The 20,150-nt window shown below is 38.1% G+C and overlaps 2 protein-coding genes across 4 annotated transcripts; one reads left to right on the top strand and one right to left on the bottom strand.

Annotated features, from left to right (window-relative positions):
• Positions 1-6,496: 6,496 nt before the first annotated feature.
• On the bottom strand, positions 6,497-17,260 carry LOC149039860 (uncharacterized). Of its 3 annotated transcripts, none has more exons than XM_089183297.1 (3): positions 16,790-17,260; positions 7,234-7,475; positions 6,497-6,698 (listed from the first exon to the last, which is right to left on the bottom strand). In XM_089183297.1, exons 1-2 carry the CDS (start codon positions 16,999-17,001, stop codon positions 7,235-7,237), a joined length of 453 nt encoding a protein of 150 aa, XP_089039423.1. In that variant the 5' UTR covers positions 17,002-17,260; the 3' UTR covers positions 6,497-6,698; position 7,234. The 3 variants fall into 3 exon arrangements, with proteins under 3 accessions (XP_089039423.1, XP_089039422.1, XP_089039424.1); XM_089183296.1 differs by having other exon boundaries at positions 7,203-7,475; positions 16,790-17,045; XM_089183298.1 differs by lacking the exon at positions 16,790-17,260 and adding an exon at positions 12,107-12,274 and having other exon boundaries at positions 7,203-7,475.
• On the top strand, positions 8,437-11,214 carry LOC149039861 (uncharacterized). The gene has a single exon (XM_089181893.1). The coding sequence runs from the start codon at positions 8,782-8,784 to the stop codon at positions 11,101-11,103; it is 2,322 nt and encodes a 773-aa protein (XP_089038019.1). The 5' UTR covers positions 8,437-8,781; the 3' UTR covers positions 11,104-11,214.
• Positions 17,261-20,150: the final 2,890 nt, after the last annotated feature.

The raw sequence follows: 20,150 nt of genomic DNA, 5'->3' as shown, positions 1-20,150 counted from the left end.
GAGGTTTAACCATGCTCGTTTTTAATTTCGGCGTAGAATCGCTCGAGCAAAGTGTTCAGCTGGGTCGGCTCGTAATTTTCGATTTCCCTGGCAATTCCCTTCTCTAAACACCACTTTCTCCGTACCGACAACTAAAAAGCAGTGCTTTTTACAGTGTTTTCGTTGTTAGAGGTATTTTTCAGCTGCTGTATTGTTGTTGCGGTGGCGAAAGAAAACCTACTTAAAACGCCGGCCATCGTTTCGCTCGCAAATTTTCAGCGTATCCAACTGCTGCGACATCCAAGGCTCGCATTTGATTGGCTATTTATGAGTTTCTTTGATTATTGACCAATCAGAATGTCTGGTTTGTTACTTCTCTGTACTGAATTAACCCTCTTCTGCGTTGAATTACCTGAAAACTGCATATATCTTGACCAATCAGAACATAGTAATTTTTTCATGTCTATCATTAGGAGTAACATGACATGTTGCTCGCTTACATAAACAACTGAATATTATAGAAGAAGAGGAAGAAAAAGAAAACACTTCAGATGCTTACGTCAATAGACAAATATAGTTTTCATGATAGAACCTTTATTAAAGCCAGAATATCGAAGGAACATTGGATTAGGTTATTCAAAGATTAGCAGAAGTGTTTTTCTTCTCTTTTCTTTCCCCAATAAACTGATCAGTTTTAAGAAAAGAGTGAAATGGAAAAATAATGATCATAGCGCACCTGTAGAGGTATTTTGGGTTATTTCGTCCTCGAAGCCGGTTAGACCAGGTTGTAAAACATAATAAGACCCACATACCAAACTTAGATGTTGGTGAACAGGACTGATCGAGCACTTTATCTGCTGATAAAGAAGGCTCTTAGAACTCAAAAACGCAATATGGAGATCACTCACTTGTACCCACTATAAAAGGATATGTAATGCACTATGTACCACAGCATACCAGACTCGTGGGCTCATTAAAATATGACACAAAGGAAGAAAGGCATCGACGTTTAATTCTAATTAGCATCGAATCGACTTGGTTATTTGTCAGGAAGTGCTCTCCCTGTCCTTTGTTATTGACATGGTCTGTTTTAAGAAACGAGAGAATTGTTTAACTACGAATATGTTAAGATTCTAGAAAAGATATTAATTCAATTCAGACAACCCAATATCGCGTAATTTACAGAACTTTTTCGCACCAGAAGTAATGTTTTGGTCAAATATGTCCTCCTTGTTGGCTACATCAAAATAACGAAATTTGATATTGATGAAAAGGAACTCTTGATCTTTTGATAAAGTAGGCTCCTCTAAGGCTATCACGTAATATCCAAATCATATTCTTGTTCTTGTCATGATAAGGTACAAAATGTACCATGCACCTAAGCGTGCGACCCAGAAGAAGGGAGGACTTCGCCATGAACAGGTTCCTGCTTATCGCTGTATATGGAGCGACTCTTGCTATCGCTCTAAAATTTAATTTTACTACATATGGAAACGAAAACAACATGACAATCTGGAACAATTCTGGGGATGGAAATTTCTCAAGGTATCAAATTTAAAGTAGAAATCCACTCTAAAAATCGTATTTTATCACCACCAATTAAGCACACAGATAAGAAGAAATTTCAGCCTCATCGAATTTGACTTCAACCGGGATTAGAATAATACTTAATAGGCTCTATCAGTAAATAAAATGTTGAAATAGCCTTCCTTAGAATTTATAATTCTTTATGCGATAGTCAACTTAGTTAACTGAGGTAGTGAAGTTGCATATGTGTAGCGAACTTGTGGTGAACATCCGCCGAAACCGACGCAAATTCATCATACTCCTAGAAACTATGCTAATTTGAGAGATGACTTCTACTGCAATAGATAAACCTTGGACAGTGCAAGTCTGCTAAGAAATTTGACGAAGATCGCGATATTGCCTCACCGTTCAAACGCTTGGAGGTGACGATATCTAAGTCGCCGGAAGGATATGTAGTTAAGCTGGAACGATATATCGCTCAGTGTAAACGAGACATCATTGGGTGACATGAATACCTCGTTGGATGTAAACGATATATCGAGGAGGCGAAAACGATATATCATTGAGCTGAAGCGATATGTATCGCTTGGCCCAAAGGATATATCGCTGAGAGAAAACGATCATTCGCTTGGAGCTAAACGATAGATCGGCGATATATAACGGCTGCAAGAACAGTAGCCCTGCGATACGTCGCTGATTTATCATTCCAACTGAAATATTGTTCAAATATTGCCGATATATCGGAATTATCGCAATAACGACAATTATCGTTTGCGCAGTACCTTAATAAAATTTATCATGGAACAACCAAATGAAGGAGTCTGTAGATACGAGTGCACTTTTTAAGAGTGGCTAACAATATCCGGGCCACATTTTCTTCTCGAAAGTGCAAAACAGAGGGTGACTTTGAACAATTGCAGCAAAAGTTTTTGCCTGCTTATCACCATTAAAATGTTTATAATTTTTTTTTCTTTTTTTTAAGCTAAGATCAGACGTCTTTCCACTCATGTGCCGAAACTAATTGATGAATTAAGTCCGGAAAAAGAGCGACGTCTGAGTCAGTTCGGTTCTACAGCTTTAATTAGGTGCGGCAAATATCATCAAGTTCGACAAGGTCTGTCGGATTATTCGACAATGGAGAGGCAGCTGATTCAAATTGTAGAAAATCTCTTTCGTTTTTAAATTTGAAATGGTAATTTTTCTCTTCCTCTCCCCCCTTTGCATTCTTTTTGTATTTTACTTAGTTGTTTTTATCCTTATCCTTTGTGTATCTCTGATTTCAAGACTTCAAACTCAAATTTTGACGCTAATCAAGAACAGACGAGGACTGACATCCTGATGAATAAGCTACTCCTTCCAGCCTCGGCGCAAATTCTCCTGGCTTCAACAACATTAGTCCATCCACTTAAATGTACCCCCCTTATAATAAGCCGGAAACAAATCCCTCCCAAATTCATTGGTTTTGGCCTATCAATCGAGCCTTTTGCTCAGATAAAATCTACTTTGTCCCCGATCTCTGTTGATTATCTTATGTTTTCACGGGTAAAGTGATAACATAAATGATGACGTATTTCACGTTCGATCAAACAACTCGATGAACCGTGTCTCCTATGTTCAAGCTATTGACTCTACGATATAACCATCACTGCACATTTTTGTTGCCCATCGAATCTTACCCACACAAACTTCGATTTCCTCACCATAATATTGAGCACGAGAGGACGCGTAAATTTCAAATGAAATTATTTTCTCAATGCGGATATGCATACACCACGTATATTGATGCATAAATATAATGTTTATTTGTGACAACCGCCTCTTCAAATAGAAATATATTTTATTTCCAGCCACAATATCCCGCTATTTCTATTTTAACGCTGCGTCAATATATATAGTAGGTTTGTTGTTAAGCAGTTATCGATATAATGAGTAAAACCTTTTGGGGCCACGTTGAACACAGAGGACCTATTGAAATGAATCACGTATTCTTTGTTGCGCTAAAAATCTGCGTATAGCTCGCTGGCCATCTGGGAAGTTTGGTTGCTAGTCTTCCTTAGTTTGCCGACACCCAATAGAGATCGACTGAGGTATTTTCTGCTGCTATTTGCGGTTGTTATGCTTCATTAAATATGTTTCCATGTTGATCCATGCATTTTGTGAGTATGATGTTTTAATGTACTTTTCACGACGAATAAACTCTTTGGATAGAAGTAATATTGTATTCAGAATAATAGTTTTTACTCGAAAGCGACAATGCAATGAGAATACTCCTCGCATGCAGCCATGGAAATAGAAATAATTTAATGGAAACATACATCTTTGTGTTCAGAAGTTTATGCAGACATGAGTGAACTTTTGCAGAGTTGTCAATATATTGGCTTTAAAGAGGTTACCTGCTTATCTATACGGCGGTTGACATGACATTTTCTTCCGAGTCTGACTAATTTTAAGGGAATAAAAGGCACCGGTTGAAGTTAATCAGTTGCAAATGAGAAAGATGAACAGACTGCCCCTTCCAATGTTGGTCGGCTTTATCCTGGCCATAGGATTCGCCCTGCAAGATAGAGAGAACAGCGCCGAAATCGAAAAAGATGTAGTTGACTTGAAAGCAGTAGACACGGAGAGGTAAGAGACAGAAATTAAACCCACCTAGTGTTTTCAGCAAAGTTCGATTGAAAAAAAAAAATTCCTTGTCATAGAAAAACTACAGACGATCCTCTTTTTAGGGTTTTTGACAACTTTCACTCATTTTGACAATATTTGAGTATTCTCAGCGTATTACGGAAAACAAATTTCCTCAACTTTTCTGTCAAAATATCTATTTTCGTCTCCGATCGCCTTTGGTCATCCTCTGGTTATGACTTCCCACTTTCACTTAAGTTGTCCAAACGTTAGTTCTTACGAACTACAACAGTCTCAATCTCACGATCGATCAAACACAAAATGAACCATTTCTCCCATGGTGAGGCCATATATCGTACGATATACTCATCGTTGCACACCTTTATTTGCCTTCAGATTCCACATACTCCATGAAAAATTATCCAAGGAAGATTTGAATGAGAAAGAAAGTGCAATGTATTATTTTCAAATGTATTTGATTTGCATGAACGTGCGATTGTTAGGAAATATTGAAGAATGAAAAATGGTTAAGGTACTGACTTGATTATAGTTTGCTTCTTTAAACAAAGGCGGTCGTTAATTTTTTTCCCGGTAAAATACTAAGTTAGAGAACGTGAACTCTTTTCTAAGCTGCTGGCGTTGAGGTAGCAAATTCCTTTTTTCTTGTTATCTAAAGTGTCTCTAAATTTGGTTGTCTAATAGTTTATCAATGAGGTATATTGCACTCGTTGAGGTTGTGTTGCTCGCGTATCTGATGTGAACAATTGTCAACTGCAAGTTTAAAAAAAAATCGTACCGTTTGGCAGCTCTTTTCCGAAAAAACAAAACAAAAACAAAAACAGAAACAAAAACAAAAACAGAAACAAAAACAAAAATTCTAAGAGTCTTTGGATTGATTGACTTTTCTAGGGGTTCAAATGCGAGTATTTGTAGTCTTAGACGTTCTTTGGGATGTCATGCATAACTCCCCCAAAACTTTCCAACCAGGAGAAAACCATCGAGAGCCCTCCATTCTCGAAGAACCTTTCACGCCAAGTTTGATTATCGAAATTATTCCAATTCATCATAGTTTTTTTTTTCTTTTTGTCTTTCTATAGTATTCCGGGTTTGGAAATGTCACAAATCCAAGAAGCAGCGCTTGAAGAGACTTTCTACCGATCCTGTTAGCTCTATGTTCAGATTTCTATAAGCTTGCTCGATTCTTACCAGAAGCTTTTAAAAAGAACAGATGAGAAATGTGGGAAATCTTGTATTATCTATTATCGATATTCACAATGAGAGGATACTCTCATTCTATATATCTTCGCTCATGTGAAATGAGATTTGTATTGTTTGGTGGTAAAAGATATCATATGTAGAATGAAATGAACCACGTTGTATGTAACGCAAATATTATCACATTTCAAATAGCAACTAGTTTTACTACTTTTTGTCTCGAACGTGAGACAAAGAAAAATTCTCCAGGTCAAGAGCATCCTGCACGAATAGGAAAAATAAAAAGATGGCGGAGTTTATCTTTTTTTTTAATCAAATTAGGAACCCCTCATACATTTGGAGTTAACACATAACGCTCTCTATAGTTCAACAGTGTGGCATTGAAATTGAAAGTTCGAATATTTGTAGCCCTTACATGGGGGGACGCAAGCGGCCTCAACTGTAAGTACCTTTTAGAAATGCTAGGATATTATCCTAGCATTCCTAACATTCCGAGCTACGCGAGAGTGTCAAAATCCGTGCGTATGTCAGAAATGTCACTAGACCTAAAGTACGCCAGATAAGGGCGAATGAATATGAGAAGATAAATTAATTAATGCCTGCTATCAAAATGTCATCAGCTAATGCTTTTGTTTCACACGCAATCAATAGTGCCTTTATTCCTCGGCCGGTTCCTTTGCGTTACATTGTAGATTATAAAGAGAAATATATCCACACGATTTATTCGCCCTCATCTGGCGTACTTTAGGTCCAGTGACATTTCTGTGACATACGCACGGATTTTGACACTCTCGCGCAGCTCGGAATGTTAGGAATGCTAGGACAATATCGTAGCATTTCTAAAAAGTACTTAAAGTTGAGGCCGCCTGCGTCCCCTCATGCCTCTTGAAGAAATTAAAGCTTTTTTTTTCCCTTTACCTACCCTCCTGACAAAGCAATTAACATGTTTTTTTCCCCAAGTGTCCTGCTTTGAAATATTCTAAATTGTTTTCCTTAAATAACTGATCTTAATTAATTTAGTAAATATACAATTTTTATTTTGTCGCCGTTAAATGATGACATCTTGTCAGACCGTGTGGGAAAACGACTTCGATACTAGGGGTCAATACGTTTGAAGAAGGAAATGAAAACTTCATCCAACTGAGCACAAAAATACGCGAATTGCATTTCTTGTTTATTGCCTACGTTAACATTACTGTGAAAGGAAATGGTTTGGTATAATGAAAACAAAACTACTTCTAAGCTTAGCTAAGGTTTAAATAATATGTCTTTGTCATGGCCACGCATTACTGCAGAGAAGGATTTCAAAATTAAACTTTTGTTTTAGTCTTCGAGTTTGGACGGTCCCCATAAATCTGTTGATATAAAAGGATCCAATATTAATGAAAGACAATTTTATTAATCAAAAGGACAATGTTGGGTCTCCTGGTGTTCAGTATATGTATAATAAATGTCTTTAATTGCAAAGGTGAGGATAACCTATGGATGGGTTTTATTCAATGGTTCCGTATTTACTATTGCTTGTGCGACCGTATAGCGTGAAACAGTTAAATAACTCAGTCGGATGAAACCATACATTAAATATGTCCCAATTAATTTGGAATTACTAGTGCGTTGTTTGTTAGGAGGAAATGGGGGAGGGGATGAAACTACGAAAACCTTTGAACTAATTTGAAATCCTATGGAGTGGATAAGAGAAAAGGAAACAAACTGCATCAAAATGTGACACCGGGTAAGGTAATCAAACCAAGGCCAATCATGTGAGAGGTAAGAACCCTCAACAAAGGTTTACCCCTACTGAATTGATTACTATATTTGAAGGAAAGTTACTTGGAGCCAGCCGAGGACTTAACACGTACCGAACTCACGGATATCAACTGTTTGACATACTTTAGCCATTTCTACGCTGACGGCGTACTGCTGAACGGCGGCGACGCAATGGGACTCGTCCTACTTCTGGATGGATGAGAGACCCGCGAAGGCGCCCTTTCCGCGATTTGGGGTCTGTTGATCTCTTCACTAAATCCAAAACATTGCTTTCTTCGCCTTCGTTGTCGTCTTTTTCATCATCGATGACAGCTTCTGGTTCGTTTTTATAGAAGCCAAAATCCTCAGCATTCCAATTCAAGTCACTTAAAATAAAATTTAAAAAAATTGAAAATTAAAAAAATATTCTTTCATTAAACCCCTGAAGAGTGAAGCGATTCACGAAACAGGCTTGTCGGGAAATGTAGTTGCGTCCTTTTTTCCTCTCATAATATTTATTCTGCTCTGCTTCAACGTATTGAGCACTGTTCCACGCGAAAATCGACTTGCACACTTCCTATATCTATATGTCTATATGTCTGTGTCTGTGTCTATGTGTCTATGTGTCTATGTGTCTGTGTGTCTGTGTGTCTGTGTGTCTGTGTGTCTGTGTGTCTGTGTGTCTGTGTGTCTGTGTGTCTGTGTGTCTGTGTGTCTGTGTGTCTGTGTGTCTGTGTGTCTGTGTGTCTGTGTGTCTGTGTGTCTGTGTGTCTGTGTGTCTGTGTGTCTGTGTGTCTGTGTGTCTGTGTGTCTGTGTGTCTGTGTGTCTGTGTGTCTGTGTGTCTGTGTGTCTGTGTGTCTGTGTGTCTGTGTGTCTGTGTGTCTGTGTGTCTGTGTGTCTGTGTGTCTGTGTGTCTGTGTGTCTGTGTGTCTGTGTGTCTGTGTGTCTGTGTGTCTGTGTGTCTGTGTGTCTGTGTGTCTGTGTGTCTGTGTGTCTGTGTGTCTGTGTGTCTGTGTGTCTGTGTGTCTGTGTGTCTGTGTGTCTGTGTGTCTGTGTGTCTGTGTGTCTGTGTGTCTGTGTGTCTGTGTGTCTGTGTGTCTGTGTGTCTGTGTGTCTGTGTGTCTGTGTGTCTGTGTGTCTGTGTGTCTGTGTGTCTGTGTGTCTGTGTGTCTGTGTGTCTGTGTGTCTGTGTGTCTGTGTGTCTGTGTATCTATATATATATATATATATATATATATATATATATGCAGTTAGGTATATATATATATATATATATATATATATATATATATATATATATATATATATATATATATATATATACAACCGGTGCAAGAGGCAGAACATCAACCACTTGATCGGGGCACTGAAACATATGCGGAAGTAGTCAAGAAACACATTCGTCAGAAACTGACCCCAAATAAGTCAGTCCCCACAAGAAGAAAAATACCACCTGAAGAACGTGGCCAAAGAAGGTACTATGAAAGATCATCAAGGGACAGAGAGTGGGGCTACAGACGCTACCAACAACAATCACTAGATTACAACCAGCATGAAGGAGGTAAGCGCCAATCACAACGGCGGTATTTTTTAAGCGGTCGCCCACCCGCCAGGAACAGATACAAAGATTGAGATTGAAACCAAACCGAAAAGATATCAACGGAAATTTGACATTGGAACGGAAATGGACAATGAGTAAAGTCAAACCCAAAGAAATGACACGTGAGAAATCCACACAGATAGAGAATATTTTAAATAGACGAACAGTAAACTTATCTGGCATTCAACTTACGCAGTCGGAAACAAACCTTCTACGTAAGGGACTTAACTTTTGCCCAACACCACTGCCACCAGGAAAATATGAAATCAGTAAGGACATTGATGCCTTTGCCCGTAGACTAACCCTTAAGGAATATCACACTCCTGAGAATATAGAAGACGTAATAGACGGCCCTGGATACCAACCATCGATTCTTCAGAAATTGAACCAGAAGGAGCGCAAGGTGTATACTGGACCTTCAAGGGAACCATACCTTAATACATATATTGACAAATTAAGGCAAGAAATCAGTGATGAGACTTTGCACAATCTACGATCTCCACGCAATAATCTAACCAAACGTGAGAGAGCAGCTTTGTTTAGACTAAGCAACAACACGGACATAATCATCAAGCCCGCAGATAAAGGCGGAGCTACGGTCATCATGAATGCAAAGGACTATGTAAAGGAGGCTAAACGCCAACTAGACAATGAAGAATATTACAAGAGAGTAGGAAGAGATCTCACTCTTGAACACGAACAGCTCATAAACCAGTGCTTAGATACACTTATGGACGACGGAGAATTAGAAGAAGAAGTAGCTAAACTCTTAAGACCAGCACAATCAAGGACTCCTATATTCTATATGCTCCCCAAAATACACAAAGTTAACAATCCAGGTAGACCAGTAGTATCCTCCGTGAACAGCCACACGGAGAAGCTATCAGCTTATGTGGACGAATTTTTGAGACCTATAGCAGAAAAGCTACCGTCATACATACAAGATACCACACACTTCATTAAGCGAATACGGAGTTTGGGCAAGTTACCCGAAAAGTGTTGCTTAGCAACTCTGGACGTATCAAGCCTATATACGAATATAGACACAGACGAAGGACTCACTATTGTGGAGGAAGAGCTAGGCAAAACGAACCAGAACAAGCCATCACCGATGACATTATCGTGTCTCCTCGAGAAGGTTCTTAAGCTTAACAACTTTACCTTTGGCAATGAACACTACATTCAAATCAAAGGAACAGCCATGGGAACCAGAGTCGCTCCCAACTTTGCAAACGTATACATGGGTAGACTTGAAGAAAGATTCGTGTACCAAACAGAGTGGATGGACCATATCATACTCTGGGTACGCTTTATAGATGATATATTCCTTATCTGGAAAAGTGATAAAGACTCTTTGATTAATTTCATAAATTACCTTAACAGTGTAGCACCCTCAATCAAGTTTACACACGAAATCTCTGCACATTCAGTGAATTTCCTTGATACGACCGTTCTAAAGGACGATCAAGGCAACATCAGTACAGATGTTTATCAGAAACCAACTGATACTCATCCATACCTCCATTGGACATCAGCACATCCACCTCATCTGAAACGGAGCATCCCATACAGTCAAGCCTTGAGGTTGAGGCGAATATGCTCTTCAACCGACACATTGAAGAAACGAATCCTGGAATATTCGGATTTCTTTGTAGCGTGTGGTTATGCACAACGCAAAGTTCTCCACGAAATGCAGAAAGTGCTAACATTGACTCAAGAGGAATGTTTACAGACCAAAGAACGTGAACCAACAGATCGAATTCCTCTGGTTACTACATTCAACCCCCATACCACATTTATTGCAGAAATTGCTAAACGAAATTGGAACTTTCTCAAATCAAAAGAAAGATTATCATTCATCTTCAACAAGCCACCTTTAGTAGCCTACCGACGACCGAAAAGTCTACGAGACAGACTTGTTCGTTCAAGATTTGTAAATGAAACACCTCAGAATTTGATACCAAAGGGACGTAGAGCATGTGAAAGAACGAAGTGTAGTTGGTGTAAAAAGATCAACCAGACCACAACTTTCACCAGTCCCAATAACAACAAGACCTATACCATATTTCATACAGTGGACTGCCAATCGTCATGGATCATTTACATAATCGAGTGCAACATTTGCAAACTTCAATACATTGGCAAAAGCGAAACTGCATTTAACCTACGGTTAAACAATCACAGAAACCATATTAAAAAGGGAGTGAGTAGCTGCGAACTCACGGAACACTTTTTACATAACAAACGAACTCACGACTTTAACAATAATGTTACCATAACCATTATAGAGCAAATCCGAAAAGATCATTTAGAGACTGACAAAAAGAAAGAAGTCCTTAGAGAAAGAGAGATTTTTTGGCAGAGAACATTAAACTCCTTTCAGCCATATGGACTAAACAAAAGAACTGGATAAAGCTTTTACGCGAAAACCTTTATAAAGTTTTAGGTACATAAATTGTTTATAACATACGTTATAAAGGTTTTAAAACTGTTAACCAATTAGAAACACTAATTGTTTACGAGAGATTTTACTCAGCATTTAATTAAGCAACATGCACTGTACTACGTCACACAATTAACCAATTACGACTCTGTAACAATTGCATGTTAAGGCCCCTGAGGAAGGCAAATGCCGAAACGCGTCGGGTCTTGAATAAAGCGTTGAAAACGGAAGCACATTCTCCATTGTGCAAATTATATATATATATATATATATATATATATATATATACATATAGGAAGTCTGCAAATCGATTTTCGCGTGCTCAATACGTTGAAGCAGAGCAGAATAAATATTATGAGAGCAAAAAAGGACGCAACTACATTTCCCGACAAGCCTGTTTCGTGAATCGCTTCACTCTTCAGGGGTTTAATGAAAGAATATTCATGTGACTATCGTGTATATACTAGGGAAATTTACATAATACGCGGTAAACTTTAAAACTTTAAAGATCAGCTGTTGCGTAGCAACGCTTTGTTTCTGTGTCGGCATGAAGATACGAGTTCGTTTCGCTTATTTAGTGATGAGAGGTCGGGTCGGTAAATCATCAGGAATTTTCCTTTTGAGCAGGGGTTGCATCTTTTACTGGAGCTGTTGTAGGGAGAGCTAGATGATAAGACGCGCCATGAAATAGAATAGTCAATGTTGTCGTTCTTGAATGTCCAGATGTGTTTGCTAAGTTCGGTGGAGTTTTTGTGCTTGGTGTGGCGGAATGATGCGGTGTGATTTCTGTGTCTTGTTTTGAAGTTGGTTTCTGTGGGTCCAATGTATGTTTCAGAGGTGTTGTTGTCGTTCCGTATGACGGTGCCTAGGTTGAAGTCAAATTCGATGAGGCTGAAATCTCTTCTCGCCTGTGTGCTTAATTGGTGGTGATAAAATGTGATTTTTAGAGTGAATTTCTACTTAACTACGGTACCTTAAAGCATCTTCAAATTCCGGTTCAAAGTCATCCAGAGACTTTTTATAGACTGTCGTGTTCTTTTCGTTTCCGTATTCAGTAAAAGTAAATGCTAAAGCGATAGCAAGAGTCGCTCCATACACAGCGACAAGGAGGAAGCTGTTCATGGCGAAGTCCTCCCTTCTTCTGTGTCGCACGCTTAGGCGCATGGTACATTTTGTACCCTTTTATAACAAGAATAAGAAGGTGATTTCCGTATTTGGTAATCGTCTTAGAGGAGCCTAATTTATCAAGATGTCAAGAGTTTCTTTTTACCAATACCGAATTTTGTTTTTTAGATGTAGCCAACCGCCAGGATATATTTGACCAAAACATTGCTTCTGGCGTGAAAACGTTCTGCAAATTACGCGATCGTGGGTTTTCCGAACTTAATATCTGTTCTAAAATCTGTTTCTTAAAACAGACCGTGTCAATAACGAAGGACAGGAAGAGCACTTCCTGATGAATAACCGAGTCATCCGTTGCCTTTTACCGCCTTCGATTTGTGGCTTTTAGGGGTACGTGATGAAAACGATATCTGTTTATTTACCCCTAGATATGGAATGTTCTCGACCATTCAAGCAATACTTAAAGTTCATTTAAAGCTTGAAAACGCTCCAATGTTCAATTATTCACAAAAATGAAGGTGAATAGTGGTATATATATATATATATATATATGGTTGGTAATTGGTAATTGAATTGTTGATGCGCGATGTTGTCTCTTTGGCTGCTTGGAGGCGAATAGTACTTGTTAATCACTTTCGGTCACTTCAGCCGATCAACGCGCGTGAAAAGCACTATCCACTCGTGTGGTATATACTAGGATAATATATCACTTCATTCCAAGAAACTGGATAATGTCATGTTATCGAATAAATTGATGTAAAGTACAAATTCATTTAACACATTCAATCAGTATGAGAAAGACTTCTATATGTCAGTTCTAGTTTCCGGCGTCACTTTTTACCCTGTTCGTTCTAAAACACTTCCTACCACTCTTGATTGTAAAGCGGACGCATATTGCTTGACCAGTCATTACCCTAGCATGGAGAAGGAAGTGCTAATAAAGGCCAGTTCTCTGACTGTCCATGTTGTGAACATTACTTAACTTGCAAGGTGCAGGAACGAAGCAAGCGTTTATATTGTTTGTTTGTTTCCTAAACATTTTATAGTTTAAATGACAATTCATGTTCTTCAAGAGCTAAAAAGAGGCTGGCTTTGAAACTTTGAGCTATATATTTTTTTTAGTAGAGTGTGTAACAGCAAAACACAAATATAATATTATTTAAGGAGTCGCCAGATATGAGTGCACTATTTTACAGTGGTAAATAATGTCACGTCCACATTTGCGTCGTGCCTAGGCAGATTTCTGCATTCGAGTATCTCTAAATGAAACTTATAACAGAAGAGGACATTCTGAAAAATAAACTAATTCTCTCAGCCAAGGCACGAATGTTCTTGGCGTTCAGTCCGTCAGTCTTTCCACTTCCTGGTAGCCTTAAGCATATGGTGTGAAAAATGTTTCCTCGACTATTCAGTCACGATCACCTCGGCTTGAAAACGAAACTTTACGTCAAGGGTGAGAGGAAACAGATCTATTTTTGGCGCCGGTAATATTAGGATACTTAGTAACTCTGACGACCTCCAAGAGAAAATCAAGACACGCTATTCTGCAAAGAAACGAAGGAAGAGGGAAAGAAAAATGCATGCAAGACCAACCAAGATTTCTCCAACCAAGTTCGTTTCTCGTTGCAATTTATTCTGTCAGCTTTCTTTTTCTAAAAACGGGACATCGATAAATGTTAATGATAATTAAGCGTCGATGCCCTTTTTTCCTTTGTGTTGAATTTTGATGAGTCCACGTCGGAGACTCGTGCGTCGTGGTGCACAGTGCATTTCATATCCTTCGATAGTAGGTACAAGTGATTGAGTTTCATATTGATCCCGAGCTCTAAGAGCCCTCTTTATCAAAAGATAAAGTGCTCGATCACGAATTTATTTGAGACGCTGATATTCCTGAGCGCACTTTCTCGCGCTCACGTTTGCATCATGTTTTAGCAGATCACTACTTCCGAGATCTCTGATTTCAAGAATTCAAAGTGGTCAGCACTGATAAATAAGAGAAGAGGGCGACATTCTAAAAAAATTAACCTTTGACAGCCATTACACTTGTTATCAATCTTAAACCGTATCGCGGAAAATTAATCTCCTCAACTTTTCAGTCATTTGGCCTGAATATTGAAGTTTTTTGTCAAGAGTTAAAAAAAGATCGATTTTCGTCTCCGATCGCCTTTGGTCATTTTCTGATGAAGACTTCCCACTTCTACTTAAGTTGTCCAATCGTCAGTTGGTACGCCCTACAACAGTCACACTCTCACGATCGATCACACCACAAAAATGAACTCTTTCTCTCAAATGTATGATTAGGCCACATACCTTCCAATATGATCATCGTTGCACATGTTTATTGGCCTTTAAATCCCATATATAATCCACGAAAAGCTTTTTAATGACAAATTGAATGAGAAAGCAAGTGTAATACATTATCTTAAGATGTATTGGATTTGTATGAACGCGCAATTGTAAGAAAATAGAATGAAAAAAGTTTTAGGTACTGACACGAGTATAGTTTGCTTCTTTTGAGGCGGCTGTTCATTTTTCCCCCGGTAAAATATTGAGTTGATGGTGTGAACTCGATAATAAACTGTGATTTTTAATATTAATTAGTTGAAGGAAATTTAAGATTAGTGAAAATAAAGGAGTGAAAAAAAAGTTCTCCTTAATTGAAGCAAGAGTTCCTATGCCAAAAGAAAATGAAAGCATAGCTTCTTGGTGTACCTTGTTGACACGCATTGCTGCAATGAGGGGAAGTGAAAAGTGCAACTATCAAATATTTTACCAATAAAGTTCTAATCTCGCCGCAGTTTAGTCTGTCTTTTCTGAGGTAGCATGGGCTATGGACAGTTGTTTAAATTAAAACATCAGTAAATAAGGATGGAATAAATCAGCGTCGATGCCTTTCTTCCTTTTGCAACATATTTTAAAGAGCCCAAAGAACGTCTAACAATACTCAGCAGTTCTTCACATCAAAACTTTTACGAAGGTGTTCATTATCCGACTACTTATTTTAGGTACATCATAATGCAGGGAAATAAAAGCAAATAGAGAAGCAGTTTGTGACAGGTACTGCGAACGCTTGCATATCGGATTGACTTTTTACAGTACAAAATGATCGATTGTAGAAATAACCCGTACAATATCGCAGGATATTTAAACTCGATTCGTGCTTTATTATTGCTATAAATAATTCAGGTAAGCTGGATAATAAAATATTATGGTGATATGGTCACCAGATAAAAAAAATGTCATTTACATGTTTCCAAAATGAATGATATTATAAAAAAAACTGATATAAAATAGCAAACGAATTCTATCCATGCATTCTCCTTACATTATTAAGCCTTATATGTGTTATTTACAATCGCTCTCGTCCCTCTGTAGCCCTCGACGTTTAGTTCGTAAGTCAAAAAACTTTTAGCAACCCTTAGTCAAATTGCGTAGATAAATAAGCTTTACTATTTTGTTCATCTTAGCCTTCATGAATGTTTAAACTACAATTTAAAACCACTAGTGCAATGGGGACAATTTACTTCTCGAAAGTGGGTGCTAAAGAGCGCGCTGGCTTTGAAGCAGCAATTTCCTTTTTCTCTTATTATGTAGAGTGCTTCTAAATTTGATTGTTTAGCAGTTTATCTACGAGGGGATTGCGCTCGTTAAGGTTGTGTTGTTTGCGTATCTGATATATGCAATTTTCAACGGTAAGGTTAAAAAGATCGTATCGTTTTGAAGCTCACAAAATTTAAGATACTTTTCAGATTTGATGAATTTTCCTGGGGTTCAATCGCAGAGGTTTTTGTGGTCTTAGACGTTCTTTGGGATATCATGCAATGCTCCCTTAAACTTTTCCAAGCATAAGCAAACCACGGAGAGCCCTTCATTCTCGAAGAACCTTAAACGCCAGTTTTGCTCATCAAGACCATTCCAATTTCAGATATTGTTTTTTTCCTCTCTTTCTTTTTATCGTATTCCGCGTTTGAAAATGTGACAAATCCAGAAGGCAGCGCCTCAAGATATTTTCCATCGTTCCTGTAAGTTCTTTGTTCAGATTTCTATGAGCTTGATTCTTACCAGGAGCTTGTATCAAGAACAGTTGAGGAATGTGGGAAGTCTTATATTGTCTATTATCGATGTTCACAATGAGAAAATACATTTTATTCTATATATCTTCGCTGATATAAAATTAGATTTGTTTCACTTAGTGGTAAAAGATACATTGCGTAAAATGAAATAGAACACGCAATATGTGCCTCAATGGTCAAGGCATCTGGTATAGAGAGACGCCCAGTTATAAACGCCACCATTGTGTGTTAGTTCGTATAATACAGTACCAAAAATAACCTTATGGATTGGAGACAAGTATTGAGTGCCCCACAGTAAATAAATAGGTTCATAAGGGTATTTGTTGTTATACTAGTTAAATCAAACTTCATTCGGGCCAAAGGGGCTTTACAATTTTATAGTGGAGTTTGTATCGTTTTTCCTCTCTGTGCTTAATTGGTGGCAATAAAGGATACGATATCTACAATTTTAAACTTAGTACCTTAACGATTCTGTCCAGACCGCTGTCTTCTCTTCTTTTCCATAATCAGTCATACTCAATGCCAAGGAGATAACAAGAACCGATCCATAAACGGCGATAAGGAGAAACCTGTTCATGGCGAAGTCTCCCGTGCCTCTGGCTTGTTCGCTGGGTGTACAGTGCATTTTATATCCTTTGATAGCAAATAAAAGTGAATGATTTCCATATTGCATGGTCGTGTTCTAAGCCTTGTTTATCAACAGATAAATTGATCGATCAGTCTTGTTCACCAATATTTCAGTTTGGTATGTAAACCAACGTGATACTGTTGTAACCTGATGAAACCGGCTGAGAAGACGATATAACCCAAAACACTTCTATAGCTGCACTATGATCATTTATACAACTTACTCGCCTCTTGAAACTGATCAGTCTATTGGGAAAGACAAAGAGGAGAATAACACTTTCAGATAAACATTTTAATCCAATGTTTTTTCAATGTTCTAGCTTAGAAAGCTAGCCAAGCCAAGCTACTGCAAAGGCCCCAGGATGAAAACGATCTTTAGTCATTGAGGTATGTATCTGAAGGGTTTTTTTCTCCTATTAGGTTCCGTTTATGTAAGCTCTTATAAGGTCATTTTACTGATAGATTTACGCAGCTGCAGAGAGATTACTCTCTTATCTTTTTTAATCGCATGCACTGAATAGGACGACTGGATTTTTTTACAGGTCCTGATACACTTGCAATTGTAGGGAATGTTTCGGTAACCACGATATTCCAGTAAACTTATAATAATCACGTCCTAGCGATAAACTTTATCATGGAACAACCAAATGAAGGAGTCTATAGATATGAGTGCACATTTTAAGAGCGGTTAACAATATCCGGGCCACATTTTCTTCTCGAAAGTGCAAAACAGAGGGTGACTTTGAACAATTGTAGCAAAAGTCTTCGCCTGCTTATCACCATTAAAGTGTTTATTAATTTTTTTTTTTTCAAAGCTTAGTTCAGACGTCTTTCCACTCATGTGCCGAAACTAATTGACGAATTAAGTTCGGAAAAAGAGCGACGTCTGAGTCAGTTCGGTTCTACAGCTTTAATTAGGTGCGGTAAATATCGTCAAGTTCGACAAGGTCTGTCGGATTATTCGACAATGGAGAGGCAGCTGATTCAAATTGTAGAAAATCTCTCTCGTCTTTAAATTTTAAATGGCAATTTTTCTCTTCCTCATCCTCCTTTACAATCTTTTTGTATTCACGCGCGGTGCGCGGGATTTCACAAATTAGCCAATCGCATCAAAGAACTCTAACCTTGACAACGGAAAAACTGACGTGGACATTTTCGTGTACTTTTAGTTTTTTTACGCGAATTTTACTTACTTTTTGTTACTTCTCTCCTTTGATTGGAATTTTGAAAAGTTTTGGAGTTTTCATTTTAACCAAATCTTGTGGTTTGTTTAACAAGTTTATACATATTTTCTATGGAGTTTTGAGTCTAGTCTCTTTTTTCTTAAATGGGTTTTTTACACAGACGTCGCTCTTCTCATGTGTATAGATCGTGATACACTTGCAATGCTCGGGAATATTTAGGCAACCACGATATTCCAGTGAAATTAAATAATTGCGTGCAAGCGATAAACTTAATCATGAAAAAAATCAAATGAAGGAGTCTGCAGATATGAGCGCATTTATTAAAAGTGGCTAACAATATCAAGGCCACATTTTCCCTCCGAAATTGTTAAATAGAGGATTACTTTGAACAAGTGCAACAAAATTTTTCGCCTGTTCACGATCACCATCAAAGTGTTAATAATTTTCTTTTAGCAACTTATTTTCATGCACTTCATAGGACTGCTGGATTTTTTAATAAGTCCTGATACACTTTTAAACCCCGGGAATATTTCGGGCACCACGATATTCCAGTGAACTTAAAATAATTGCGTCCTAGCGATAAACCTCATCATGGAGCAATCGAATGAAGGAGTCGGTAGATATGAGTGCACTTTTTGAAGAGTGGCTTACAATATCACGGCCACATTTGTTTTGTATTTTGGCACATATATCCTTCCGGGTATCTCTGATTTCAAGACTTCAAATTCAAATTTTGACGCTAATCAGGAACAGACGAGGAATCACATCCTGATGAATAAGCTACTCCTTCCAGCCTCCGTGCAAATGCTCCAGGCTTCGATAACATTAGCCCATCCACTTAAACGTACCCTCCCTAATAATAAGCCGGGAATAATAAGCCGGGAACAAATTCCTCCCAAATTCATTGGCCTTGGCCTATTAATCAAGCTTTTTGTCAAAATAAGATCTTGTCCCCGATCTCTGCTGATTGTTTTATGTTTTCACGGGTAAAATGATAACGTAAATGACAACGTATTTCACGTTCGTTCAAACAACACGATTGACCGCGTCTCCTATGTTCAAGCTATTAAATCTACGATATAATCATCTCTGCACATTTTTGTTGCCCATCGAATCTTTTCCACTCAAATTTCGATTTCCTCACCATAATATTGAGCACGAGAAGAAGTGTAAATTTCAAATGAAATTAATTTCTTAATGCGAATATGCATACTCCGCGTATATTGGTTCAGAAATATAATGTTTATTTGTGACAACCGCCTCTTCAAATAGAAAGATATTTTATTTTCAGCCAAAATATCACGCTATTTCTATTTTAACACTGCTTCAATAGGTATCGTAGGTTTGTTGTTGAGCAGTCATTGATATGAGTAAAAACCTTTTGCCGCCACGTTGAATACAGAGGACCTGTTGAAATGAATGACTTATTCTTTTCTGCGCACAAAATCTGCGTATAGCACGCTGGCCAGCTAGAAAGTTTGGTTCCTAGTCTTTCTTAGTTTGCAGACGCCCAATATAGAACGCCTGAGGTATTTTCTGCTGCTATTTTCGGTTGTTATGCTTCATTACAGTGCAACGACTTCAACCGGGGCCACCCGAGGTTTTTTAACCAATCAGAAACCGATTCGTTAACAAAGAATTTCGATTTGTGGTTTTAAAAGCCAACCAAATTTAATTCTTAAATTAACTTGTATTTTTCAACTGTGAGAACAGCCGCGGCAGATTCAAAATTTCGATGAGTGTTTTGAAGCGGCCGCGTTTGATTTTCCGACTGTATGTACAGTTTTAGTCAATAAATAAATGTCGATTACCAAAGCGGCCCTTTGTCGAACAAATTTCAATCGATATTGAAAGATACCTGAGCGGTTGAAATTTCAAAACAGAAATCGGCCCTAATAATTTTTTCTACGCTCTGTGGTTTGCGTAAGCCAATCATTACAAAGCGACCATTGGTATATACTCCTTCGCTTCCTTTTTTGAGAAGCAGTTAGTGTTGGATAAGTGCGAGATT

Source organism: Pocillopora damicornis, chromosome 9 (assembly GCF_964200805.1).
Source record: "Pocillopora damicornis chromosome 9, jaPocDami1.2, whole genome shotgun sequence".
Taxonomy (NCBI): Eukaryota; Metazoa; Cnidaria; class Anthozoa; order Scleractinia; family Pocilloporidae; genus Pocillopora; species Pocillopora damicornis.
This window is presented reverse-complemented; position numbering and strand designations above follow the sequence as displayed.